General features: G+C 35.4%; 7 protein-coding genes across 10 annotated transcripts; 6 read left to right on the top strand and 1 right to left on the bottom strand.

The window, feature by feature from the left end:
* The first annotated feature begins 630 nt into the window (after window positions 1-630).
* On the top strand, window positions 631-8,167 carry LOC123219290 (probable starch synthase 4, chloroplastic/amyloplastic). Of its 3 annotated transcripts, none has more exons than XM_044641147.1 (16): window positions 640-1,035; window positions 1,140-1,272; window positions 1,670-1,751; window positions 1,872-2,943; window positions 3,041-3,092; window positions 3,494-3,616; window positions 3,687-3,762; window positions 3,835-4,019; window positions 4,115-4,309; window positions 4,403-4,474; window positions 5,165-5,374; window positions 6,386-6,511; window positions 6,875-7,024; window positions 7,186-7,247; window positions 7,351-7,426; window positions 7,593-8,167. In XM_044641147.1, exons 1-16 carry the CDS (start codon window positions 683-685, stop codon window positions 7,776-7,778), a joined length of 3,153 nt encoding a protein of 1,050 aa, XP_044497082.1. In that variant the 5' UTR covers window positions 640-682; the 3' UTR covers window positions 7,779-8,167. The 3 variants fall into 3 exon arrangements, with proteins under 3 accessions (XP_044497083.1, XP_044497082.1, XP_044497081.1); XM_044641146.1 differs by having other exon boundaries at window positions 641-1,035; window positions 1,140-1,356; XM_044641148.1 differs by lacking the exon at window positions 5,165-5,374 and having other exon boundaries at window positions 631-1,035; window positions 1,140-1,356.
* A 155-nt stretch (window positions 8,168-8,322) lies between these two features.
* Window positions 8,323-9,289, bottom strand: LOC123219291 (chlorophyll a-b binding protein of LHCII type 1-like). Its single transcript, XM_044641149.1, has one exon. The coding sequence runs from the start codon at window positions 9,204-9,206 to the stop codon at window positions 8,409-8,411; it is 798 nt and encodes a 265-aa protein (XP_044497084.1). The 5' UTR covers window positions 9,207-9,289; the 3' UTR covers window positions 8,323-8,408.
* A 1,308-nt stretch (window positions 9,290-10,597) lies between these two features.
* Window positions 10,598-11,591, top strand: LOC123219288 (chlorophyll a-b binding protein of LHCII type 1-like). The gene has a single exon (XM_044641143.1). It carries the CDS (start codon window positions 10,653-10,655, stop codon window positions 11,448-11,450), a length of 798 nt encoding a protein of 265 aa, XP_044497078.1. The 5' UTR covers window positions 10,598-10,652; the 3' UTR covers window positions 11,451-11,591.
* Window positions 11,592-12,040: 449 nt separating this feature from the next.
* On the top strand, window positions 12,041-13,024 carry LOC123219289. The gene is made up of 2 exons (XM_044641145.1): window positions 12,041-12,178; window positions 12,266-13,024. Exons 1-2 carry the CDS (start codon window positions 12,131-12,133, stop codon window positions 12,893-12,895), a joined length of 678 nt encoding a protein of 225 aa, XP_044497080.1. The 5' UTR covers window positions 12,041-12,130; the 3' UTR covers window positions 12,896-13,024.
* Window positions 13,025-15,179: 2,155 nt separating this feature from the next.
* Window positions 15,180-16,085, top strand: LOC123218312 (glucan endo-1,3-beta-D-glucosidase-like). The gene is made up of 4 exons (XM_044639694.1): window positions 15,180-15,337; window positions 15,438-15,466; window positions 15,537-15,783; window positions 15,879-16,085. Exons 1-4 carry the CDS (start codon window positions 15,271-15,273, stop codon window positions 15,902-15,904), a joined length of 369 nt encoding a protein of 122 aa, XP_044495629.1. The 5' UTR covers window positions 15,180-15,270; the 3' UTR covers window positions 15,905-16,085.
* A 169-nt stretch (window positions 16,086-16,254) lies between these two features.
* On the top strand, window positions 16,255-20,885 carry LOC123218310 (glucan endo-1,3-beta-glucosidase 12-like). 2 transcript variants are annotated; one of them, XM_044639692.1, is made up of 7 exons: window positions 18,560-19,536; window positions 19,646-19,674; window positions 19,753-19,987; window positions 20,084-20,107; window positions 20,213-20,238; window positions 20,308-20,542; window positions 20,623-20,885. In XM_044639692.1, the coding sequence occupies exons 1-7, from the start codon at window positions 19,476-19,478 to the stop codon at window positions 20,667-20,669; spliced, it is 657 nt and encodes a 218-aa protein (XP_044495627.1). In that variant the 5' UTR covers window positions 18,560-19,475; the 3' UTR covers window positions 20,670-20,885. The 2 variants fall into 2 exon arrangements, with proteins under 2 accessions (XP_044495628.1, XP_044495627.1); XM_044639693.1 differs by lacking the exons at window positions 18,560-19,536; window positions 19,646-19,674; window positions 20,084-20,107; ... (1 more) ...; window positions 20,308-20,542; window positions 20,623-20,885 and adding exons at window positions 16,255-17,335; window positions 17,433-17,456; window positions 17,671-17,903; window positions 17,981-18,016; window positions 18,418-18,549 and having other exon boundaries at window positions 19,753-19,836.
* Window positions 20,886-23,749: 2,864 nt separating this feature from the next.
* LOC123219299 (transcription factor bHLH144) lies at window positions 23,750-26,586 on the top strand. Its single transcript, XM_044641163.1, has 4 exons — window positions 23,750-23,910; window positions 24,151-24,294; window positions 24,740-24,925; window positions 25,183-26,586. The coding sequence occupies exon 4, from the start codon at window positions 25,461-25,463 to the stop codon at window positions 26,178-26,180; it is 720 nt and encodes a 239-aa protein (XP_044497098.1). The 5' UTR covers window positions 23,750-23,910; window positions 24,151-24,294; window positions 24,740-24,925; window positions 25,183-25,460; the 3' UTR covers window positions 26,181-26,586.
* Window positions 26,587-27,606: the final 1,020 nt, after the last annotated feature.

Here is a 27,606-nt window from a genome sequence, read left to right as displayed (position 1 = left end):
AGAGAGAATATCAAAGGGAAAAAACATGTTGAGAGAGAGATTATTGAAGATAACATCAAAAGAGCAGTCAAAGATTGAAAAATAAACTCTAAGGGAAAAAAATATTATTTTTTAAAACTTGACTTGAAAATAAATTATTATTTTTTAAAGTTTAAAGAGAAAAAATATATAAAAATTTAAAATTAATAAATTTGATTAATTTAAAATGAGTAGATAAAAAAAAATTTTTAAACTAAATAAGAATGAGTATTCATTGGGTGGGAATAAGTAATTTGGCCTTAATATAAGTTTAAACATAAACGCGAATTGGCTTGGCTGTGGAATCTTAGTTGAATTTGGTTTGATCCATTCACCCTATTCAAGTTTTCGAAACACTTAACTAATACTTTAAGAAATATATTTGAAATAATTTTAATTTTTATTTAGGAAAAGAAATTGCCTTAATAATGTGAGACATAACGGGTATATCAACCCCACGACACGCTTAATATGTGGCAGCAAAGTAAATCCACTTAAGGTTGTCTCGTCGCGCCAACCTTTGATCCTCTTACAGTTCTTGCTTCAGATTTGGGAAAACGTCGGCATTTTATCGGATCAGATCATCTGACGATTCTAAACAACTTTAGAATGATCCATTTTTGCTCAACCGTTCGATCGATTAGGATAATATACTGACACGTGTATGACGTCTACGATGTCTTTCTGTAGACCGTCACGTACTGTTAAATTATTCTCGCGAAATGACCCGAAATCTCATGAATATGAATCAGCTGATCTTAAAAGCACTTTCGTTCGAAACCGTCTTGTTCTGTTAATTTTTTTGACACAGACAAAGCTCAGCTTCTCGTTCCTGATAGAGTCAATCTATGAATATATGGCTTCAAAGCTGTCAACGTCTTTCTTGAGTCCGTTCTTCGTCAGCTTCAGCTCAAATAACAGTGATAGTATCAGTAAAGAGCACTCCAATGTTGGCTTGTTTCTCTCTTTGCATCGATTCTCTCCCGCTTCTTGTAAAATGCGACGCCGGAATTTCAGGTACTTGTTTGTTGTTTCTGGATAGGTCAAATGTGTTTGCATTTTTTTTTTTAATTTTTCAATAGTTTTGAAACCAATTAGTATTGAAGTTGAAAATGATGCAGTTCGCAGCAAAAGAGACAACACGTGAAGAAAAGCTCCCCTCAGCAGCCTCCACTGGTTGCAGATTCTGTGCCAAGTGTTGACGTTGACGGTGACGGTGACTCTGAATCTGAAAATGATTTGACGGATACTGACGTAAGCTTAAATCAAGAAATTGTAGAAGATGTTGTGAACAATCATGTAGCTGTGGAAGATGTGAATGAAAAAGACTTGGAAACTGTAATTGTGCCTGAGCTGAAGAAATTTTTGTTCCCCTCTTGTATATACAATGAGATCATAATTTGGATTTAGATTTTATTGCTTGGAAGTTTATTTATTTGTTTGATCATTCCTTATTTATTTTAAACTTCGTTTCATTAAAACAATAGCAATTGAATAATATCAAACAAGATTGCAGCAATCAAGTGCATATAGGTGTAATCTCTAGTTTTAAATTTGAGGATTTTTGTTTTTTGCTACTACATTTGGGCTAAATGCCAATGCAAATAATAGTTAAAATATACATAGATTTATTGGACTTTCTTTCTCACAGGTTTTAAATGGAGAAGGTGAAGACCAGCTATCAAGTTCTCAACTTCATTATCTGATGAACATGATAAGAAATGCAGAGAAAAGTAAGCCTTTCTTTGAAATATACCCTTTAGTTCAATGTATTTTCTCTTTGGTTTGTTGTCTTATTACCTCTTTATGGAAAATTGATGTTTATTTGATTTTCCATTGTGCATTATTGACAGATGTCCTTCTTCTCAACCAAGCACGGGTTCAAGCTCTTGAAGAGCTTCAAAAGATTCTTGGTGAGAAGGAGTCTTTGCAAGGAGAAATTAATGTTTTGGAGATGAGATTGGCTGAAACTGATGCGCGGATTAAAGTTGCTGCCCTGGAGAAGATACATGCAGAACTCTTGGAAGATCAGTTGCAGAAGCTACGGAATGAACTGGCTCTCAGTGGTGCTTCCGAAAATAGTGAGCTAGACATCCACAAAAGTCAAAACAATGTACTGAATAATAGTAGTATTCATTCTCTTAGCCAGGAGCTTTATTTTTTGAGGACGGAGAATCTGTCCTTGAAGGAGGATATAGAAAAACTGAAAACGGAGATAAACAATGTCAAGAACACAGATGAGCGTGTGGAAATGCTGGAAAAAGAATGCTCTTGCTTGCAGTCATCTTTGAAAGAATTAGAATCTAAATTGTCAATATCTCAAGAAGATGTTTCAAAACTTTCAATTCTGAAAATTGAATGTGGGGACTTATATAAGAAGGTAGAGAATCTGCAGGGGTTGCTGGATAAGTCAACTAAACAGGTGGATCAAGCTATTTTAATGCTGCAGCAAAACCTGGAGCTGCAAAAGAAGGTTGATAAGTTGGAAGAATCTCTTGATGAAGCTAGTGTCTACAAGTTATCATCTGAAAAAATGCAGCAATACAATGAGCTAATGCAACAAAAGATAAGTCTGTTGGCAGAGTGTCTTCAAAGGTCTGATGAAGAGATACATTCATATGTTCAATTATATCAAGAATCTGTGAAGGAATTTCAAGACACCCTTGATAGTTTGAAAGAAGAAAGCAAGAAAAGGTTACTAGATGAACCTGTGAATGATATGCCTTGGGAATTTTGGAGTCGTTTATTGCTTATGATTGATGGTTGGTTTCTTGAGAAGAAATTATCAAACAACGAAGCAAAGCTTTTGAGAGAAATGGTGTGGAAGAGAGATAGACGTATTCATGATGCATGCATGGCAAGCAAGGAGAAAAATGAACATGAAGCTGTTTCTACATTTCTCAGACTGACATCATCAACAACAAGGTATTAATATAATATGTGTGTGTGTGTGTGTGTGTAATATTGATTGTAAATCTCAGTGAATCATTGTTTTTTAATTTGTTACTTGGTTAAATTTTAGTTCAGGGTTGCATATCATTCAAATTGCAGCAGAGATGGCACCAGTAGCTAAGGTACACTTTTACTCAGCTTGGTACATCCTTTATGAATTTATTATATTTTGTCATCTTGGAAAAGTTTCTGTAAAAGACTTTTTGTTTAAAAGAAATATAGCTCAGGGAGACATCTTGAGGATTTGGCATAAAAGTGTTTTCATTGTTGTCTGCAACTCATCTCAAGCCTGTTGGATGATATGCTAGATAGCACTTCCCTGTCCAATATGTGGTCTAGTTTTGGCTTTATTGTATTCTCCTTTTGTTTCTGTAAATTGTAATTTGGTATTTCTGTTGATATATAGATGGATTTAACTGTTACAGAAGGCATCAATGATTATCATCCTGAAAGGTTATTAGTGCTTTAATTCTTCTGAATATTTTCATATTATTTAGAAATGATAGTTTCTCTCTCTTTTCAGGTTGGTGGTTTGGGGGATGTTGTTACTGGTCTTGGTAAAGCTCTGCAGAAGAGAGGAAACCTAGTGGAGATTGTTCTTCCAAAGTATGATTGCATGCAATATGATCATATTGACAACATGAGGGTATGTGACAAATTACTGATTTAGTAATATGGATTTTCAAACATTTTGGATAATTTATATGCTTGCACAGGCCTTAGATGCGGTGGTAGAGTCATACTTTGATGGAAGACTATTTAAAAGCAAAATATGGGTTGGCACAGTTGAAGGTTAACCATTTAAGTGTTTTTGCTTGCATAAGACATTCTTGCATTGAATTCTGATTGCTACTATTTATGCAGGTCTCCCTGTTTATTTTGTTGAGCCTCTTCATCCTGATAAATTCTTTTGGAGAGGACAATTTTATGGGGAGCATGATGATTTCAAGCGTTTTTCATTTTTTAGCCGTGCAGCACTTGAGTTACTCCTTCAAGCTGGCAAAAAACCAGACATTATCCATTGCCATGATTGGCAGACAGCTTTTGTTGTATGGTCAATTTCAAATTAAACTATCACTAATGTGTTCTTTAGCAACTCAATAACTGTTTCATTTTAGTCGAAGTTTTTTTATTGTATCTCTAGGCACCTCTCTATTGGGATTTATATGCCCCAAAAGGAATGAATTCAGCTAGAGTATGTTTTACTTGCCACAACTTTGACTACCAAGGGACTGCACCTGCTTCAGCATTGGCTTCTTGTGGTCTTGATGTCCAGCAGCTAAACAGACTGGACAGAATGCAGGACAATTCATCGCATGATAGGGTCAATCCTATTAAAGTATGGGAATTATTGAATCCAATGATGGTCTTTCACATTCCTCTGTGAAATGTTTTCTCCTTTCCTCTCATTTTCTTCTTGGTCTTTCTCCAGGGTGCAGTTGTGTTCTCTAATATTGTGACAACAGTATCACCCACCTATGCACAGGAAGTGCGTACAGCCGAGGTATTGATTTTTTTGTTCATTTTGTTGCCATACATACTCAAGACGTATGAAACATCAATCTTCATACATAGCATGACGTACATGATTAATCTTATCATAGAGTCATATATGATTTTTGAAATTGGATCTTACCAATATGTACATATGGTATTTTTAACTTACATTTATTGTGCATTTTGGATATAATACCAACCATCTAACTTGGTCATTAGCAAAGGTGTCAAATTGTGAAAAAAAAATGTATAGAAGATGAGGCATGATGACACTAATATCAGCGTCTTTGTGAAATCCAGAATTCATGCTATCTATGTACCAAATTGTTAAAAGAAAAAAGCTTCCTAAACTTTTTACATAGACAGTTTAGGCACATGTTAATTGCTCTTAACACATTTTATCTTTTGGCAATCCATTTTATAGAAGGGTAAGTTTACAAAAATGCAGACATCTATACAAGTGATTTTATTCACTCTTTTGAACTGTTGATCATATGCAGCATCTGCCAAGAAGTGTTTAATATCTCTCTCTCTCTTTCTTTTTCCTCCTTTTTAGTAAAAATATTTGCTAGTAAAACATGATTCTTTTCCTATCTTTCAAATGGTATTCCAACGTTAAAATTAGCCATTTTTTCTCCTAGCATCTTGTTATTGATATCATGCTCCTTTGTTCTAAACGTTCACTGAAGTATTACAGGGTGGACGAGGCCTCCATTCGACCCTTAATTTCCACTCTAAAAAGTTTGTTGGGATTCTAAATGGAATTGACTCTGATGCATGGAATCCTGCCACTGATAAAACCCTCAAAGTGCATTACGACGCTAAAAACCTTCAAGGGAAAGCAGAAAATAAATTGGCGTTAAGAAGGCATCTTGGACTTTCATCTGCTAATGCAAGGCAACCTCTGGTAACTTATTTTCCCATAGAGCTGGAATATATCTAGTACATTCCTGTTTTTCTAGCTTTTAAAAAAGAAAAATTTTTATTTTAGGGTGTGCAACTCTGGTGAAACTCATTTACAATTAGAATGTGCAGCTCATAGTGTTGCATATGTAATCCTTAAAATATCTTAAATAAAGTATTAGACAGGACATCTAGGAACAATATATTTTTTAGCCATTGAAATGCTATCTCCTGGATTTATTTTATTTTATTTTTTACTATAGGACCTTTATTTAAGTCTTTTGGCCTACAGAAATAAAGGTCTTATCTTTCATCCCTTAGAATTTCATAGGACAGAACTTTAAGGATGTGCTTGCACTCATTTATCTAGATGTAATGATACTAGGATTTGCTTATGTTTGATCATAGGCTAATAACAGGACTGGACAGGATATATATTGCTAAGTTACAGACATTTAACGACCATACCATCAGCAAATCTTTTAATACGAAACGGCTTTTGTTTTTCTTAACTGAATTCTTCTTTAACATCCTGTGCTCTCTGCTCATAAAATTTCAATTTTGGATGTTATTATTGTTTTCTTCTCACCCAATGGTCCATATATTTTATCATGTTTATTTGAACAAATGTAGGTCAACAAGTTTGGAATTATTTGTGTTGTATTAACCGATCTCTATGCTTGTTGTGATAACTAGATCAAGCTGTAACTGAGTTACTGCTACAGTATTGCAGACCTTATATGTTTTAGAAATGGCTAAGATACTGTTGTATTCCTTTATAGGCTCTGAGCATTTAAGTTATGCAATTTTATCTGTACAAGAGGTTAGCTTCCAGAGTTAATGAAATAATATAATCAACTATTGTTGTCTTTATCCAATCTGAATTGGTGATTGATGAAGCTCTTTCTCATTCTTCCAAAATTTGATTTTATGCTATGGATGCTTGGCCTCCCTCTATAAGCACTTGGATAGCGCCCAAATTTTATTTGCAGCCTTTTGCTTTATTTTTGAATAGGTTGGATGCATAACAAGATTAGTGCCACAGAAAGGTGTGCATCTTATTAGACATGCAATTTATCGAACAATGGAACTGGGAGGACAGTTTGTACTCCTTGGTGCAAGCCCAGTGCCACATATCCAGGTACTGTGCATTTTTCCCTGCTTAATGAATAAAGATAAAAAGGGAACAAAAAGTCTTTCTAAACAAAGATGCATGTTTGAGCTATGGAGTTATGTGTTGCTAGGGGTGGGATGAACACATGATATTAATCATGTATAACTATTAATCTAGTTTTTGGCTTCTCCATGAGATTATTTACTTTAATCTATTTACTGTGTAGCTACTGTTGTGTAAATGTTGCTTATGTATTTGTAGTTGTGCCTTCTGCTTCTATTAGTTTAAAGTTGAACTCAAGCTTTCAGATGCTAGTAAGACTTTTCTTTTTGGGTAAGTAGATGCTAAATAGACTTTCCATTGCTTGATTGTATATTTATATTATTTTAGAGTGAGTTCGAGGGTATTGCCAACCAGTTTCAGAATCATGATCACATTCGGCTGATATTGAAGTATGATGAGTCTCTTTCCCATTCCATTTATGCTGCGTCAGACATGTTCATAATCCCATCTGTCTTCGAGCCTTGTGGCCTTACACAGGTACACTCTTGACTCTTGCCTAAGCAAAGAATTCTTGAACAGTAATTTAATTGCGCAATATGGGAAATAATTGAAAGATGACAACCCATCCCTCCTTTTGAATACTGAAACCTGGAAAAAGTCGGTTATTTGTGAAATGACCCCTTTATAATTCTTTTCAGATGATAGCAATGAGATATGGTTCTGTACCCATTACAAGAAAAACTGGTGGTCTAAATGACAGGTATATTGTGCTTGGTGCCTGGATTCAATATAATTCCACTTCATCTGATGAGAGGTTTTACTGATTGGAGAATTCTAACTCAACTCACAATTTTCTTTTCTAGTGTATTTGATGTTGATGATGACACAATACCCTTCCGGTATCAAAATGGATACACATTTCTGAATCCTGATGAACAGGTAAGTTCACATGTATATATATTGTACTGGAAATTTATTCTTTGTTAGTACATTTCTAATTTCTTCTAGCATTGCTAATAAAGAACCTTTATCTGTGGATCCTTATCCGACTCTACTTTTGGGTTGTTTCTCATGTGATTTTTCCTGATAATTTTGAACATTACAGGGAGTAAACAGTGCATTAGAACGTGCATTCAACCACTACAGAAACAACCCTAAGAGTTGGCATCAGCTCGTATACAAAATCATGAATATGGATTGGAGTTGGGAAACTTCAGCATTACAATATGAGGGTCTTTATGCAAAATCTGTGGCCAGAGCAAGGTCCTCGGCAAGTCGATCTCAAGCCTAGTTTGGTTGCTCCTTCCCCCTTTATTTTTTCTTAACGGCCTTCCCATGAAAGTCTGCTCATGTATCATTGCTCGATTGGTTATCATATAGAAAGGTGAAGTTGTAAGTTGTGTCAAATTTTCTTCGGGAATACTCCAGTTTGCGGTTTGGTAAAGAGGTAAACCTGCTGCATTGCAGGTTTGATATTCCCTCAACCTAACTACGAAAATCACACTACTCATTTTTTCATCTGCTGAACGTTTCTGTCATAGTTGACCTCGTTTGTAAATTCAGGGACTGCGGTTTTAGCTTTATACTATACAAGATTGATCAATGTAAAAACTATGTACAGCTTACAAATGATGTATGTAATTTAAGAGTCTTGCAATATAAACATTGTGATTTAAGACATTTAGGAGCATTCATCGTTTTCAATTCTCGATTTTCTGTTCTGGGAGAGTTGTTTTGCAGGGCCGCTGATACAAGGGAATAGAGGGAGAAAGGTAAATATAAGTATAAAAGAGAAATTGAGAGAAAATATGGAAGGCATTTCACAGGAATCAAGATTCAAAATAATAAACTTCTCATTAGTACACAACAAATTTACATCAGATCAAACAGACGGTCCAAAGCAAATACACTCTCGATAAGCTCACTTTCCGGGAACAAAGTTGGTGGCATAAGCCCAGGCGTTGTTGTTGACTGGGTCGGCAAGGTGGTCAGCCAAGTTCTCCAACGGTCCCTTACCTGTAACAATGGCCTGAACGAAGAAACCGAACATGGAGAACATAGCCAACCTGCCGTTCTTGATTTCCTTAACCTTGAGCTCAGCAAAAGCCTCCGGGTCATCAGCCAAACCCAATGGGTCAAAGCTTCCACCTGGATACAATGGGTCTGTAACTTCTCCAAGCGGCCCACCGGCAATTCTGTAACCCTCGACTGCACCCATCAGGATCACTTGGCAGGCCCAGATGGCCAAGATGCTCTGAGCATGAATCAAGTTCGGGTTACCCAAGTAGTCAAGTCCACCCTCGCTGAAGATCTGAGCTCCGGCCTTGAACCACACTGCCTCACCAAATTTGACACCATTGCGGGCCAAAAGCTCAGGGAAAACACAACCCAGAGCTCCCAACATGGCCCATCTGCAGTGGATGACCTCAAGCTCACGGTTCTTGGCAAAGGTTTCAGGGTCAGCTGAAAGCCCAGCAGTGTCCCAGCCGTAGTCACCAGGGAACTCCCCCGTCAAGTAGCTTGGAGGCTCACCAGAGAATGGACCCAAGTACTTCACTCTGTCTGAACCGTACCATGGGCTTCCAGATGGAGTAGGCCTGCCAGTTCTACGCATTGAGACACGGCCATTGCCCATGAGCTCAGAAGCTGAGGAGGGGCTGAGTTTCACGGCCTTGCCGGCGAATGAGGGGGAGGAGAGAGCCATAGTTGAGGCTGCCATTGTGTAAAGAGAGACGTTTTGTAGCTGGGTTTCTGTGCTTGATATGTAGTAGTGTCTGAACAAACTAACTAGGTGGGTAAGGATAATAAAGGGTTTCTACTATAAGATTTCTTATCCCTGTGGTATCTAATTCTGCTATTTCATTGGGAGCTGAAGATTTTGGGTTCGATTTTCTCTGTACCACATGGCATTTTCTAGACCACCAAGTCCTTAGATTCATTTCTTGGGGTGTAACCAATGAGGGTGCTCCACGTATGTGATATGGATTGCATTCACCTCTTCTGCTCAACTTGTTTAAATCTGATAAGTGATCGTGTTAGCAGGAGACTGACTTCCAGCCATGTGAAGTTACAGTAAGAAGCTTCTCGAATATTATTCATATGCATGATGTTAATGTACCTTTGTTTGTGAGTATAAAAGAGAGAATGAATGGAGATATAGCATAATACGAAATATATTGTAATCTGCACAAATTATAATACAGCATAATACGAAATATATTGTTTTCGTGGCTGGGCAACGGTGTACATCTGCATGAGCAAAATATCTGCAGACTAAAATGTGGAAGGTGCGCAGGGGAATTGTTTAAAAGAATTGGCAACCATTTCATCAATAAGACATTATAAATGTCTCATTACCAAATCAGTAGTTGCAGCTCCAACTTTGTAATGAATAGGTGTAACCATAGACAGTTTGAACTTAACCCATAAAAAATCAGCTATTGGCAATGTAATTTAATCCTCGATACTACATTTTAAGTTGAAATATTCTTTACTTTGATTCAGCGTCGGAGCCAAAATAGAAGCATCAAGGTTGAATTTATAACAAAATAGTTTACTCCCATTTAAAAGATTCTAATACATAAGGTCAAGTGACCCCCTCTCTCCTGTTTGCTTGCATTATGTGCCCAGAAGCAAAATTACCTTGCTCTTTGTAATATTCCTAGCTAAGCTCTGAGTAATCAAGGTTTTACTCTCATATGAGAAACCATATCACAAAACTAGAAGATGAGAGTAGAGTCCATTTTGGTTAAGGGGCAAGATTATTTCTCCAGGCTTCCCTTTTATTAATTAATGCTTATCAATTTCACCTTTCACCCACGATAGTACTTTCTGGAGCTGGGTTTCACATCACTGCAACTTATTCAAAGCCTGCAGCAATGTTTGAGTTAGATAGCGCTATCCAATTGCACAAATGGCAACAGATTATTGGATAGGAAATAACATCCAATGTTGAATGAGATTCAGGACTGGATACAGAGGCGGCTTATTGAGAATGCCATGTAGACTCACAAATCAAACTTCCAAAATATCACCAACCAATAAGAATGCGGATATAGATATCAATAGATAAGGACCTTTTCCTGAAACAAATATTTATACTACCCCATCTAAGCCTAACTTCAATCAACAATTGTTTTTCTCAACTTAACACTCCAATTCTACAATGGCAGCCTCAACTATGGCTCTCTCCTCCCCCTCATTCGCCGGCAAGGCCGTGAAACTCAGCCCCTCCTCAGCTTCTGAGCTCATGGGCAATGGCCGTGTCTCAATGCGTAGAACTGGCAGGCCTACTCCATCTGGAAGCCCATGGTACGGTCCAGACAGAGTTAAGTACTTGGGTCCATTCTCTGGCGAGCCTCCAAGCTACTTGACGGGGGAGTTCCCTGGTGACTACGGCTGGGACACTGCTGGGCTTTCAGCTGACCCTGAAACCTTTGCCAAGAACCGTGAGCTTGAGGTCATCCACTGCAGATGGGCCATGTTGGGAGCTCTGGGTTGTGTTTTCCCTGAGCTTTTGGCCCGCAATGGTGTCAAATTTGGTGAGGCAGTGTGGTTCAAGGCCGGAGCTCAGATCTTCAGCGAGGGTGGACTTGACTACTTGGGCAACCCGAACTTGATTCATGCTCAGAGCATCTTGGCCATCTGGGCCTGCCAAGTGATCCTGATGGGTGCCGTCGAGGGTTACAGAATTGCCGGTGGGCCGCTTGGAGAAGTTACAGACCCATTGTATCCAGGTGGAAGCTTTGACCCATTGGGTTTGGCTGATGACCCAGAGGCTTTTGCTGAGCTCAAGGTTAAGGAAATCAAGAATGGCAGGTTGGCTATGTTCTCCATGTTCGGTTTCTTTGTGCAGGCCATTGTTACAGGTAAGGGTCCATTGGAAAACTTGGCTGACCATCTTGCTGACCCAGTCAACAACAACGCTTGGGCTTATGCCACCAACTTTGTCCCTGGAAAGTGAGTTCAGAAAGGAAACGGAGAATTCTTCCTCCGATTTGAGTGTGCAATTGAGAGTGATTGTTCATTGATGTGAACCAAGTGTGCAGTGCACAATTGTGAATGATATGTGTTATTAATCAGAGTGGCTCTTCCTTTTGTTCAATTTTCACATTTGGCATCATTTAATTCTTCATTTGCTACGCATACCGTGCCAACCAAAATCAAGGTTTTCAGATTTCGAGTATTTGCCCAGTCAAAAGATTGGTTTATAGATTAAACCATTCCATTGATTGATCTAATTAACAATATCGGCATAACATAATAAAATTTTAAAATTCTAATAAACTGTTAAAACAAATCCATTGGATTGTATTACTCAATGGCTAGACTGCAGTTCGATAATATTTGTTGTCTGTTAACCCGCAAGGCAATTTAATTCAATAGTTAAAATGAGTTACAACAATTCAATGGCCAAATGTTCTATTCTGTTCAACATGACTCACTGTTGATTCCATTTGAGATTGGTTTTCAATAAAACCAACCAATTCAATCCGTCCGATTCAGTCAAGTTTTAAAATAATATTAGATATTCAAGAATAAATCGGTCCAAATAAAAAATAAATATATATGATAATATTAAAAGTAATTTGCCTTATTTATCCCTCCGTTATCCCAAAATGGGGTTTAGCCTAAACGTGAACAATGCAGCCACCGTCTCGGCACTCCAGTTTCTTCTCCTCACTGAAGCAGGTATCTCCGGTTCTCAAGTTATCAGTTTAATTCTCTGTCAAGCAAGCTCATTTCTTATTTCAGTTTTTTCCCCTCAATTACGGACAGGTTGAGAAAAGATTGAAACTTGAACATCAGACACAACCCGCATCCACTTCCTCTTCACAACCGGCTCAAGAAACCAACTTTAAGTTCACATCTACAGAACAATCGCTAGGCTCCCCACTATATCTCTATTTAGACGGAACCGACAACGACTCAACTCTTCAACATAGCGGCAACAGTGAAGCCCCAGAAGCATTTTTATCTTCGTCTCCTGAATTTCCACCTTCAACGCAACAGAACCCTTCTCGGATGACGACCCATGATCAAGAATCTAACGATGTTGATGACATTAGAATGTTGATGCAGCTTCTGGGTATATCAGATCCTTTGGAAGAGAGAAATGAAAAAGAGGAAGAAAGGAGTGGTGTTGATAATTGTTGTGAATGTGAAGGGGGGTTCTATGAAAAGATTGTTGGAGTTAAGGGACCCAAGTGTGAGAAGGAAGTGGAGAGACTGGAGGGATGGATTAAGTACTTTTTGGGAAGTTGCAAAGGGGAGGAGCCGTTGAGGTTGGCCTATTTGCTTCTGGGCAAAGCTGCTTTTGCGTTTGATGGTGATGATTGTGGATTTGGCGGCTTGGAGTTTCCTTCAACCATAGATGAATTCTTAAAGAATGATCCGCCAAAAGGGTAAAAGCAAACTTTAGTATCATGGCTATAGTCCATAGAATTAGCTTGTACTATGTATGATCGATTAGTTCTTATTGAATGATGATTTTGTGAAAATTAAACAAATAGTAGTCTATCAATTTTTTCCCTGGTTTGTTGGTGATGTTCATAATGCTTGCTTGATTTTTAAGTTCATTTAGTTTGTTCAGTCATTGAATTCTTGATAGTGATAACAATGTGAAGTATGAACTTTCTATTTGGAGAAAATCAAACTATAGTGGTTCTTAAAGTAGAGTGAAACTCTGGGGTGTTCTTAGAGAAGGGTGAAACTCCGGGGTTTTTCTGCTACAGTGGAAGTCTAGGGGTTTTGCAGGTGGAAGTCTGTGTTGGTCCTATTTGCAAGTGCTCCTGAAGGGTCACGATACTTGAAGGCCTTCAAGGCTTCACGTTCAACTACCAAGCTTGGTGTTGCCTGTAAACTACTGAAAAAAACAAAAAAGAGAGAGAGAATAAAATGGGACTATGAATCTATGATCAAGCTGCCACTTTGAGATGCCATTGCCAGAGAAAGTACGAAACTGCTGTGGAGACGAAGGTTTGCACTAAGAAGTTTATATAGGGAACTCGTTCACTTTAATGGTCCGCAGAAAATTCAACAGGCATGTTTAGGTCAGTTGAATCTACAAACCAAGGTAAAGCCCCAAAAAAATGAAGAAAATGCTTTGAACTGTTGACTGAAACCCCTTTAATATATTTCGTGAATCATAGAGACATATCTCAGCTGCAAAATGCAGCATCTTATTAAGGTTGGATTTGATTTAGTTCGAATTCGAATAGAGTTATACTTGAGATTATTTTGATTTTAAAAAAATTAATTTGAAATCGATTCAAAATTGGCTGGATTAAAACTTACATTTGCTCATTTATAAAAGCAGGTTTAATTCAAACTCTAACTTGTTCCAAATGAGTTCAAGCAGCTGAATCCAGCCTTGTTGGTAAGGAGGTTAGGTGTTTCTTTTTCAAAGAGATAAAATTAAACAAATAAATCATTAACTTAAGCAGGCATGGTGTGATTTCATGTGATAAGGACGTGCGTATGAAGAACACTGTATATTTAATCAACAATAACAAATGTGCACAGCTACCTCTGTCACCATGCAGAATCACCATCATTATAGGGTTATCTTGACTGGAATTGATCTGGGTTTGGGTCGAATCGAAAATTTGGTTGGAAAAAATCAATTTTGAGTTAAATTTTTAATTTAATATCCAGTTAAAATTGATTGTTTATTTATTTAATAACACTTTTGATTCACTCATAAAATTGTTTTACCCCTTCAATATATATTATTTATCTATTGACGAACCTCTAATAATAATATATATTAATCCAAATAAATTTGAATTAAACATTATAGTTTTAATCTGAATTTAAATTGATTTTAAGCTCGGATATATAGGATTATCGAGCGGTGAAACGTAGCATTTTCAGCTTGTAAAATCATCAATTTTTATACCTGATCGCCTCCGTTTCATCACAATTCAGTTGCATTGTCTCAGCATTAATGGCATCTCTCCATCACATCACCATGGTCAACATCACAATGCGAAACCGCTATAGCAATGTTAAACTGAACTTCCATTTATAATCAATAACGTATGAAGGCTGATCATATAAGTTACTGTAATTTACCATTTACTAGTGATTGTCATTTTCCAACTACAGGCGAATTCAAGAAAGAGGCAACCTATAACAAAAAACTTACCTCTCTTCAGATTAGCCCAATTCTCTATCTCACTAATTTTGGCATTGCCCCTGTTTTTAATACTGATCTTCAATCAACCTATAATCGAATCAAACCGGCATGTAAATCAATAGTGGAAAAAAAAAGGTAACCAACTAGTTAGAATTTTGGCCAAATCGGTAAACTGAAGAAAATGTTATCCAAGATGTGGAAAACTCGTTCCATTATTGCTAGTTTTCAGAGTTTTCAAAAAGATTAGTATTAATCTAATACTGGGTACAGCAGATTATATTTCGTTTGATCTTCAACCTCTACAAATTTCACCATTACATCTCTTATTAAAGATAGCCGTTGATTATGAACTAATAATAACCCTTCCGTTACATAAACTGTAACATATCGCACTGATTTTTTCTGGCTGCTTCCATGCATTTTTCACCATTAATGACCAATGAAATGGATAAAAAAGAACTTTAGGAAATTATCATAGACTACCCTTAAGGTTTCTAAATCTATCTTTCCGATGAAAATTTTTACACAATGACATGGTCAAAAGGTTAGCATAAAAGCATTCCCTGCTCTATAAATATGAACCTGCCTCTTGATTTCATCTTTCACATAAAAACTGAAAACTTTTCTCCACACTACAGAAACAATGCCTAAAGCAACATTTTCCCTTCCTATTCCCCAACTTGTTCTTCTGTTTTTGTTCTTCATTTCAGGTACCTACGTTTCAAGATAGAGTTTCTTCATGTTGGTCAGCGATTCTTATTATTAACATGTGTTGATATTTTTTTTTTTCAATGTGTACAATATTTGCAGGAGGAGTTCTGAAGCCTGCAAATGCACAGGTAAACTTCTTTGCTGCATGAAAACTTACATACAATGACTTGATCTTATCTTTGCTGATGTTAACTGCAGGGCAAAACCTGGTGCGTGGCAAAGCCATCATCAAGTGATTCTGAATTGGCTGCAAATATTGAGTATGCTTGCAATCACATCAATGGTTGTGGGTGCGATGTCATCAAAGAAGGCGGCCCTTGCTTCTTGCCCAATACCCTCCTGAACCATGCATCAGTGGCCATGAATCTCTACTACCAATTCAATGGCAGAAACACCTGGAACTGTGACTACAAGGGCTCTGCTCTCACCACTACAACCGATCCAAGTAAGAACTTAGTCATCAACTGTTGGAACAATTATGTAAAAAAAAAATTTAATTGTTCTGCTAATGATTTTTACTCTTTGTATTATTATCTGCAGGCTATGGCCCTTGTCAGTATGCTTAGCGCTCTCTAGTATGCAAGATGTTGAAGTGGCTTTCTAAAGTTGTTCTTCTTTGTTTCCATGATTTTCTTTTTCCATGAACTATATATCTTTTAGAGAAAATTAACTATAGGTATTACATATCTGGTTTGCAGTCTCTGGTAATTTACTGTAAATAATAAATGTGGAGTAGTTCTTTGTGTTTCTTGTTCTTCTGTGGTGATATCTTTGGAAGGGAGAAAGCCATTGATTTCTACTTAATCCAAGCTTTTATTATCAATTTCCATAGTAATTATACATGGACATGTGACACATAATTAAACTAAAAATCAATATTGTATACTCCAAGCAAAGTTGCTTCTGATATTGGAAAAAAATTCTCGGCTCATTTTTAATATTGATACAGATTCCGGAAGAACCAGAGGGTTGACAGAACACAAGAAAAATTAAAAAAGTTATGGCAAAATTTGAAGAGCCTGTTATAGCTTGTGCTCAGGAATCACATAGACAGTTTGCATTTTTAATTATTTAGTTATCAGACAATTTTCAGGGCCAAACAGTCTGAAGTAAAAGGCTTGAAAATGGAAGAATGTTTTCTGTTAAAAAAAAAAAAAATACTCTGCTATATTATATACGGGGCACTCCAATTCTCTCTGCCCCAAGAATGAATCAGAACGAAACAGTATTATTACGTTGAAAGGACAATTTGGCACAAAATTCACTGTTTTTCACCTGTAAATCTCGTTTTTGGAACATTTTTAACAGAGTAGTAATGTTCTGGAGCAGGTTCACTCCTTATTTCACAACGTTTTCTTCACCTTCACTCTCCTATAAAGCTCTCAATTTCTCTTCTTGGATTACGCAGCTGATTAGTAGTAACTACTTTGGAATGGCTTTATTTTGCCCCAACATTTCCTCTTCTATCAATCTTTCTTTTATCTTTCTATTATGGTACATGGTTCTCAAATGGCTAATTTCTCTGTGTTTTATTCTTTAATGCATGTTACTCATGACTTCTGATACATGACCTGATATTTTGCAGAAAAAAATTCCGTTTTAGCAGTAGTCAAAAACCTAACATTGAAATAATATTTCGTTAATCAATAAAACTATATATATCTAATTTTCAAAATTCAATTGAATATTCAAAATTGGATGCACATAACATTGCTTCACATCAATATACCTACTCAAAAAAGATGTTGTAATGGCATTGTAGAGGACTCGGTGCGTGCCAAAGCCTGCAGCAACTGATCCAGTGCTGGAGAAGGGTTTAAATTATACCTGTAGCATCGCAGATTGCGGCCCTATGCAACTATATGGTTCATGCTTCTACCCAAATACTCTCATTCACTATACCTATTTTGCCATGAATGCTTACTATCATGCATCCGGCAGCCTCAAATTTGATTGCAATTTCAACAGCTCCCGCTTCATTGCTCTGACTGATCCAGGTAATTAAGCCATTCCAAACCTCTAATTTAACCCATGTCAATTGTGTTTCTTATGATAATAAAACATCACAAAATTTTGTTGCCTCTCTTTCTGCAGGTTCTAGCAGCTGCAGTTACCCTGGTATGTGTTACTTCAAGCAGCTGGGAAACTGTACATGAGTCTAATAGTTGATCCTGATCACAGTTAATATAAGATTTTGATCCATGGTTTCATGATTCATTGCCGGGTCTGATGCAGATGGGGACACAACTGATGGTTCTTTGGTCAGTTACCATATGCTAACGAAAATTATATCATTAATTCATTCATTAGATTATGAATAATGATCTTGCAGAAAACTTGGTGTGTACAGCATCCGATGAGATATTGCAATCCAACATCGATTTTGCTTGCCGACAGACTAACTGTGACCCCATTAAACAAGGCAGTCTCTGCTTCAACCCGAATACCCTCATGCACCATGCCTCATATGCCATGAATAATTACTACCAACTTTCTGGCAAAGTTGCTGGAAGTTGTGACTTCCAAAATTCTGCCATGATTGTTACCAGCAAGGCAGCAATCCAGGTAATACTTTCTTCCTTCACTTTCAAACGGAAGTTTTGAATATAACTACTGAAATTTGTTTGTGTACCTTTGTGCAGGCTATGATTCTGTTTGCCATTTTGCTTCCACCAAAAGTATTAGAACATGTGCTCTAAAGTCAATCGTCTGATTGATGTATTTGTATTATTTTGTATATATATCATGTTTATATTAATAAAATGACGAATCTATATCATGTTTACATTTGTGATAACATGAATATTCTTAATATGATATAATTGTGATGAGAGAATTAATATACATTATTGATCACAAGTAATTTATGATCATATATAGTGACCATTCTGTAAATGTTTATAGTCTTAATATTATTATGACTTAAAACACAAATAAATTAAGACTACATAGTATTGATTGACTCTACTAAAAGATAATAATATATCTCACATGCTAAGGATGTTTGTTCAACCCTAGCATTGAGATTTGTGTTACATTAATATGTCTACTTTAATAAGACTCTACAATGTTACTGTAGAGGACTTCGTGCGTGGCAAAGCCTGCAGCAACCGATCGAGTGCTGCAAGGTGATACAGATTATAGCTGCAGCCATGCAGATTGTGGCCCTGTACAACAAGGAGGTGTAACACATGTTCCAACAATGATGTAGGTGGGTCAAAATTTCTTCTTTTCATTCACTCTAATTGACTCCCCTTTTTGTCTTGTATTTTCACTCAAGTTCAATAATTAAGGGTTTAAAAGATATATCAGTAATAAATCAAAACATTTTCACCCAATTGTTGGATCTTTCATGCTAAAGGGAGTATATAGCTCGCTTCTCAATACACCTTAGAGAAAATTGTGGGTTCACCTTTACTATTGTTGATACAAAAATTATGGCCAGGATTATTAGTTGTATTTGGATCATTTGCCCTGGATATTACCAAGCACTTGTCCTCTTTTACTTTTCCCCGATTTTCAGATTCCAGAAGAGCCAAATGGTTGACAAAAAAAATGGTTCACACATTCAAAGTAAAATACACTTGGGGGTCATCTGGAAAAGTTATAACAAAATTTGAAGAGCCAGTTGACCAGCTTTGAATCACATGGGCTCTGGAATTACATAGCCAGTTTACATTTTTATTTAGTTAGTTATATTTTAGTATCAAACCCATTTCAGCGCAAATCAGCCAGAAGCAAAAGGCCTGAAAATGCAAGAATGTTTTCTGTCAGTCTGACTTGTTTTGGCTGAGTTGTATATTATTGGTTTTTGTTATGAAATTTAATGTACACAAAAGATAATGAAGAAGAACATGTGTGCACAATCTCCAAGTATGGTGAGAATTAAATGGTGTTATTATGTTGCCTTAAAAGAAAATGTTATTACTGTTTCCATTAATACTTTCTGGCAGAAACTTCATTCTTTTTCACCTGTAAATCCCCTTTTAGGAACATTTTAAGTAGATTAGTAATGTCCTGGAGCAGGTTCACTCCTTGTTTCACAACATTGTCTTCACCTTCATTCTCCTATATAGCTCTCAATTTCTCTTCTTGGATTACACAGCTGATTACTGTCACAGCTTTGTAGTAGTAGGAATGGCTAACTATGCCCCATTATATCCTCTCCTATCAATCTTGATTTTATCCTTTTATCATGGTACATTGTTCTCACATGGCTAATATTTACTTGTATTTTCCACTAATTTCTCTGTGTTTTACTCTTTAATGCATGTTACTCATTATTTCTGATACATCGTATTTTGCAGAAAAAATTTCAGTTCTGGCAGTAGTGCAGGTGGTAGAAAACCCTGATATTGAAATTATGTTACATTAATATGCCTGCTCTGATAAAGACTCTAAAATGGTATTGTAGAGGACTTGGTGCGTGGCAAAGCCTGCAGCAACTAATCGAGTGCTGCAGGGCGATAGAGATTATAGCTGTAGCCATGCAGATTGCGGCCCTATACAGCAAGATGGTTCATGCTTCTACCCAAATACACTAATGCACCATGCTTCATATGCCATGAATGCTTACTATCATTCATCCGGCAGGCACAAATTTGATTGCGATTTCAAAGGTTCCGGCCTCATTGCTCTTACTCATCCAGGTGATTAAGCCATTCCAAACCTCTAATTAAGCCATGTCAAATGTGCTTCTTATGGTAACAAAAAGTCACAAAATTTTGTTGCCTCTAATTTTGCAGGTTCTAGCAGCTGCAGTTACCCTGGTAATTGTTACCTAAAGCACCTGGGAAGCTGTATTTGTGTCTAATAGTTGATTCTGATCGCAGTTAATATAAGATTTTGATCCAATCTTTCATGATTCATTGCAGGGTCTGATGCAGATGTGGACATATCGGTAAACTGATACTTGCTGATGAAAATTCTATCATTCTTTCATTCATAAAATTAACTTATGATCTTGTAGAGAACTTGGTGTGTGGCGAAACCTACAGCATCGGATGATATATTGAAATCCAACATCGAATTTGCTTGCGGACAGACTAACTGTGGCCCCATTGAAGAAGGCGGTCTGTGCTTCAAACCGAATACCCTTGCGCACCATGCCTCGTATGCCATGAATAATTACTACCAACTTTCTGGGAAAGTTGCTGGAAGTTGTGGCTTCCAAAATTCTGCCATGATTGTCACCAGCAATCCAGGTAACACCAGTACTTTCTATCTTCCCTTTCAAATGGAAATTCTGAATATAACTATTGAAATCTGTTTTTGCTTTGTGCAGGCTATGGTTCCGGTTGCTATTATGCTTCTGCACCACCACAAATATAATCGCTTACTGGAGAAGCCATAGATGGATTGAAGTGTTTGAAGATAATAACTTTAATGTTGGGATCTACCTCATAATCAAGATATTGTTTATGAATTTCCATTGTTGGTGATTTTGGACTCTAATTTCCTCTTGAGAGTAATATGGTTAGCATCATATATAAAACGAATTGTTAGAAGACAGAGAACGAATATAATTGAATAAACTGTGGAATTGTTAAGACTCGTTTTTCTGTTATCTTTTCATAAGACTTTTATCTACATACTGAGTTATTATGTTTATAGATAACATGTAGAGACGTTTGATTTGGATAATATTTTATTATCAAAATAGAGAATTACTTTAAAGATAGATTACTTAAAAGATTACTAAGTATAAATGATTACTATATTTGATAAATTTTGATACGTTTAAATAATTATTGTGTTTGATTAAAAGTAATAAAAAAATACTAGTAAATTATTTTACTTAAATGCCTTTGAATATGATTATTTTTAAATATTTTTATATTATTTGTTATATAAATTAAAAATAAATTTATTTTTGTCTTAAAAAATTAATAAATAATAATATAATTATAATAAAATCAAGACTACCTTAATAATCTTTTAATACTTAAAGTGAAGATGGTAATGAGATTATCACATATATTACTTGTCACGTCAGTATTGATAATAAAATATTACCGTAATATTTTATTATTGACAAACCAAACAAGGTAATGTAGATAATAAAAGATATATTACTAAGATAATTTTTAAATTTTTGAAACCAAACGACTCTATATAGTCATTACACATTGCTCACATATGTTGTCATTCACATTTTTGTAAGGTGGAGTTTGACTGTACAACAATAAGCATTGTCATAAGGGTTACAAAAGAGTAATGGACCGATAACTCAACATGTTTTCGAATTTATCTTCGGTTGTGTATAGTCCTTAATAAAGTAATTTAGAGGGCATTCAATTTTATTTTCAATAATTGCAAACCGAATCAAAATCACATATTTTGATGTTTCAACTACAAAGAAAAGTGTTGTCATTTTCATAATTAGACTTTAGAAACATTATATTATTTGTAATGTTTAATTTGATAGTGCAAATGCAAAGGCATGATTCCTTATTATTATTCTCTAATATGTTTTGAGAATAAAGTTGAACCACCATTGTGGTTGGGAAAGATTAAGTGAATTTACACTCTTCCATAGATTTTTTTTCTTTTTTTTATGATTGGAGAATCACACTCGATTATTCAAAGTTTCATTAATTATGAAATCAATATGATTCGAATTTAAACCCTTTTGTTTTGAAATCTTTAAGTTCTATCACTTTTATTAATCCTTAAATAAATTTTTAATATAATTTAATCATTATTTATTATAATAAAACTATGTTTATATAGTTTTAAGTATATTATTTTATATATAAATAATATGTTATTATATAATTAAATATTATTTTATTTAAAATTTAAAATTAATTAATTACATAATGATATCGCTATATCCAAAATTGTATATATATAATTTTATTTTATATATTTTTAAATATCCAAATATTTGAATCACCAAATTCAATTAATCAAGTGATTAATCTCAAACCCTTTTCACACTTAAGGATTTGAATCTAAGTAGAAGATGTTACTTTCATAATTATAGTTGATTTAAGCACCATGATGGAATGGAACCTAATTAATAATGAAATTTGACAAATAGTAAGATTAACAGTTGAAATTACATAAAAGAAATTAACCATTTACCACCAAGATTTGAGGAGATGAATTTCTCACCCTTTAAGTTCTTAAAGTTACCAATAAATTAACATGTTACCTTTACCTATTTCACTTTCATAAAATTATTCTATTACCCTTCAAAGAGATTATTATCTACTACTTGTTTTAATTACATTATCCAAGGCACCATATTACTAAATATGGTTAGATTGCAATTTGAGCAAAATATTCGATAACTAGAATTGTAACTAAGATGCAACCTCACTTAAAACTTTGTTATTTTTTACCATTAGTTCTTTTACTTTTGATGAAATTAAGTTTTTAAGGAAGATTTATAATTTAAGAATTTAATTGATGAGAACTTGTGATTTTTTTCAACTTGGATGAAAAATGGGGATATTTGTAAAAAAAAAAATTAGTTTTTTTTTATAAAATTGGTTAAAAAAATAAAAACACCCACTTAATTAATAATTAAAATCTAAAAACTATTAAAATGGTTTATGTAGGGATTATTCCTCACCTATGCCACCACAATTCTTAAGTTATTATCGTCAACCAACCTTTTAACTTTTCGTGATTGTCTGATTGAGTTCTCTCGTTATTATCACATTTTCAATCATAACCTTTACTCCTTGCTAACTTGATTTGGATTTGCTAGATTTTACTCAAATTTTTTATCACCCAAATCTATCACTAACAACCTTCAGTTTTGTTGGATGTCGTCTTTTTCACCAACTCTAAGATGTATCATTACTTGCATGAGCTCCAAACACATCCAAATCTATTGACTCCTTTGGTTATTTTTTAATATTCAAAAAAAAAAGAAGATAAGAAGAAAAATATAAATTAGTTAATATAAAAATGTATTTTGTTTATGTTATTAGAGGTGTAAGTGGAATCATCCTAGAGTTATATTTCCCGTGTATAAAGTAATAAAGTAATAAACTGTGACTTTGACAAATTGAATAAAAAAAATAGACCTTTTAAAGGATATTTCATTAAATTCCGGGTGGGAATTGTTATTTGGCCTAAATAAAAAAGTAGAATTAAGCTTCAAGTGGAATGAAGAAAAAAGGGGTAATTAAGGCACGTTCACCATTAAATTATGAGTAATTAAAGACATGATTAGACTAATAACAATCACAAAGCGAAAAAAATTGCAATTTCGTCAAACCTCGTGAGCCCCACTGTCCACCTTCACGCGTGCTCCATCCAACGGTCCAAATTTCCCGTGTTTGACTCTTCCTTGTCTGAAACTCGCACACATCCCGAGTAAACACGACCCAGCCCAGCCCAATTTTATTTTCAATTTTAATTAAATTATCAAAATTCAATATTTATATACAGCAACAAGAGCAATCACTTCTCATAGGCCAGTCACAACATAACATATCTCCATCTTCAGATCTCTTCTGCACGAATCTTGGGAACTTTTCTCTGGAGTTCGCTTGACCTCGCTTGCTTACATCTGCGGTTTTCATTGGAATCCTCTTTAAAAAGACCATCTTGGGTTCGTTTTGTTTGTTGGTGTTAACATATACTTTTGATTGTCTCTAGTTATGAATGCGTATGTTGTTTGATTTTTATTATTGTTATGTGGGAATTTAAGGTTTTTTTGTATGTATATGAGAGTTGTAAAAAAGTTTCAATTTTTAGTTCGTTTGTTATCTTCTTTTCCGAGATCTGGGGTTTTCTTTTTATTGTCTATGTTGTTGGCTCATATTTGTTTCATTGTTACTTTTGCTTGCAGTACTGGTGTTTTGAGTTCGGTATTTTATGGTGAATTGGGGTTGAATGAAAAAGGTCAACATGCCGTGGACTTCATCTTTTGTGAATTACAGCAGGAACTTGGTGGTGTTCTTTCGTGTTATACTGTAATTTTGAATTTTTTCTGGTGAGATTTTTGGCTTTTTGTTTGTTTGTTTTTTGTTACTTCTTCTGTTTGATTTGCTATTTGGACCAAATAATGTTTGTAACTGCAAATGCTTTGCAATATTCAATTGATTAGAAAAATTTTTTCATATCTTTTCTCATATAAATGTAATTTTCAATTAATTAGAAATATTTTGTAAAGCTTCTCTTAAATATCTTTTTACTTACTAAAGATAAATGTTATCACTTGTGTGGTACCTGGGCCTGGGCGCAAAATCTTGTTCTTGCTACCTCACTAACTGTTACCTAGAGAAGTTTTTGACTGAAAATAGCTACATATGTATGTTTGAAAGTTAAATATATTTTTTCCCATCAATTGTTTCTGGTCCTGATTAAGTATACTTTATACGATCTTGTTTCTTATTGAATTTCCCTTAATGATGCTATGAGTTTCTTGTGCAATGCAGTTGTTGAAGTCACCATAGTTTGCAAGAGATATTTCTATCAAGCGTGTTTATAACTAAAATTGGTTGGAGGAAGTGAGAATGTACATTGCGGTAACGTTAAAGAGATATCGAGCAGTGAAGGACGTTGGGAAAATTAAAATGAGTGTTGGTGTTGTTGCATATTACCAGTTGGTGCAAGTTTGTCAGGTAAGCATGCTTCTGCCTTATCTTCACTTTCAATGTTATTATAAATGCTCTTAGCCTGCATTTGGTATGACTTTTGGAATGACCAAACTGTTTTTTTATCTTTAGATTATGATACTGTAAGGATTTTTTTTTTCCCCACTTTGTCTAGAAATTCTGCATGGTGTTATCTTCCATAATTCCTGATTGACAAATGGTTACTAGTTTGATATTACCACTTTGTATTTGTAATAGTTGTGCCTTCCAATTTGTTATTACAGGCTGAATATTTCCGTCAGTTGCTTAAACCTGTCACGTAGTCTTCTAATATAAAGTTCTGGGATATTGGGACTTGGGATTGACTAGTTGATACATGAGAAGGCAGTAGTAACTGTTGCTTTGGGATAGGCGGCTCACTTGTTCTGGCATGGCAATAGTGTGATTACTAGTAGTGGTATTGTTTCTGTAGGAACCTTCATCCGATCGATAATTCGAGTTTTTTTAACTAAAAGGCGAAAATCCTTCTTTCCTTACATTTTTACAATTAAGTAGACTTTAGATGCAGAGAGACCAACAATTTTACCCAAAAAAGGCAGTGCCTCCCTTTGGAAACTGTGGGGGTAACAATTACATGCATATTCCTGTTGCACCTGCCTTTGGTGCCATTTTACCTCCGGCTGCAAAACCACCAATGCCCTTCAATGGTTTTGAAATGCAGCCTTCTGAGGTTTGTCCTAAGAATTTCATTATCTTAGATCAAACTCGACACCAAAGTCAAATTATGTTCCATCCTGCTAGTGCACACAAATTTGACGGTCCTAGTTTGAATTATTATGCAAATTATATCCAAGACATCTTTGCTAGGAAGGATGTTACTGATATAAAAACAGAGATGTCCTCTTCTCTAAAAGAGGATTCAGATGATATTGATGCTTTGCTGAGCTTGGAAGAAGAGGAAGAAGATTATGATGAGGAAGAGGTCAGCACAGCTCGAACTGTCAGAAATTACAGAAATAACTCCCCTGATTCTGTTTCCAGTTATGCTTCCGAACACCAGAAGAATAAATCATCTTCAAAACTCAATTCCTCTGGCAGCACTAGCAACTGTAACATTGAGCTGAAACAACAGAAAATGAAGAAGATGGTGAAAGTATTAAGGGGAATTGTTCCTGGTGGTGACCAGATGAACACTGTTACTGTTCTGGATGAAGCTGTGAAGTACCTGAAGTCTCTAAAGGTTGAAGTACAGAAGCTTGGAGTTGGAAATTTCAAGAACTAGGCTTGATACCATGCCTGGTAACAATGATTAGACACTTTTATTTATACAAGTTTGCAGTATTCTATTTATGTTGTCTCCATCTCCTCCTCGGCAGGTTGGCACAAAGGCATTTGGAACTCGTGATATAGTTTTCATGTTAATTGGGTTTATTGTGCCAACAATAAAGCAAGGTTGTTGAACTTGAAACCCTTTGATGTACTCTTGTTTGATGGCTAGACTGGGATTATGCTAGGGATTATGTTGTGTAATATAAATGCGCTTTATCTAGTTGCCACATAAAACCTGTATGCTATCTTGGTATGTCTGGAATATTTTTATGTAATGATGCCCATTGTGGTTGTATATGCTTATTCCATATTATCAAGGTTTTGTGGTCCACAGCTGGTGATGGATCCCAAATGGCTCAGGATTTTGTCACTGTTATTAGTCAATTTTTTCATGCTTGTTTATGCTCCAAGCTCTTCTTAACGATTATGCTACATTTGTTTTGTGTCGTTGGAAAAGTTGGAGACATTATGATCATGGTTATCCATGCATGATGCTTTTGCCTTTCCCACATACCGGCATCTGCCCACCCAATCGCTCGTCCTGTAAGTGGCGCACCAATGAGCGCACCAACGAGAACTTTTTGGCTGCTGCCTGCCTAGTTTTGTGCCCTGTTAATTGGACCCATGACTGGATCAACTTGGATATCTTTCATTTCAATTCTGATAAAGCTCCTGACAGAATTTTTAAACAACAAAAATATGACATTCAAATCATAGTGATAAAAGCAGTTTTTACAATCTTAAGTATAGAAAACAGTGACTGCTAATTTGATTCGATTCCACCAAATATTTAAGGTGAGCATAGGATTCTACAGGCCTTGGATGGTGGAAGACCTTGTGTTTCAGTCGAAGTTGGATTTTATTTAATGGAGAAACGTGTTAATGGAGCATTAGGATCAAAACCCATGATTTTGTTATTTTCTTTCTTCATCATTCAGCTCCCTGGAAAAAAGAAATAAGGTATAATAAAGAAAAGAAATAGAAAATTGGGAATGTGCTCCACAATCATCATACTAATTGCTTATCCCCTTAAAATTCAAACTAAACACAAGTTCAACGCTGAAATCATAAAAATTGAAAACAGCAGCTTTGGCTTAAAATTGTTCAACTAAGTACCATGAGAGGCAATACAGAAGAATGTGGGAGCATCTGCTTGAATTAGAAGAACCTTCCTGAGAAAACCATTATTCAGTAATATAATATGCAATTTATGAGCATAGGGCAACAACTTGGTAGAAGCCTAACATCATTGGTTATGATTATTTTATGTCAGAAATCTTTTTGACCATTTGGTAAACAGAATAAAGCAACTAAAAATTATTTTTACTTTCACAGTTATTCTGCATTGAATGATTATGATATATGCAAGTTTATTATTT

This window comes from Mangifera indica, chromosome 6, assembly GCF_011075055.1.
Source record: "Mangifera indica cultivar Alphonso chromosome 6, CATAS_Mindica_2.1, whole genome shotgun sequence".
NCBI classification, from domain to species: Eukaryota; Viridiplantae; Streptophyta; class Magnoliopsida; order Sapindales; family Anacardiaceae; genus Mangifera; species Mangifera indica.
This window is presented reverse-complemented; position numbering and strand designations above follow the sequence as displayed.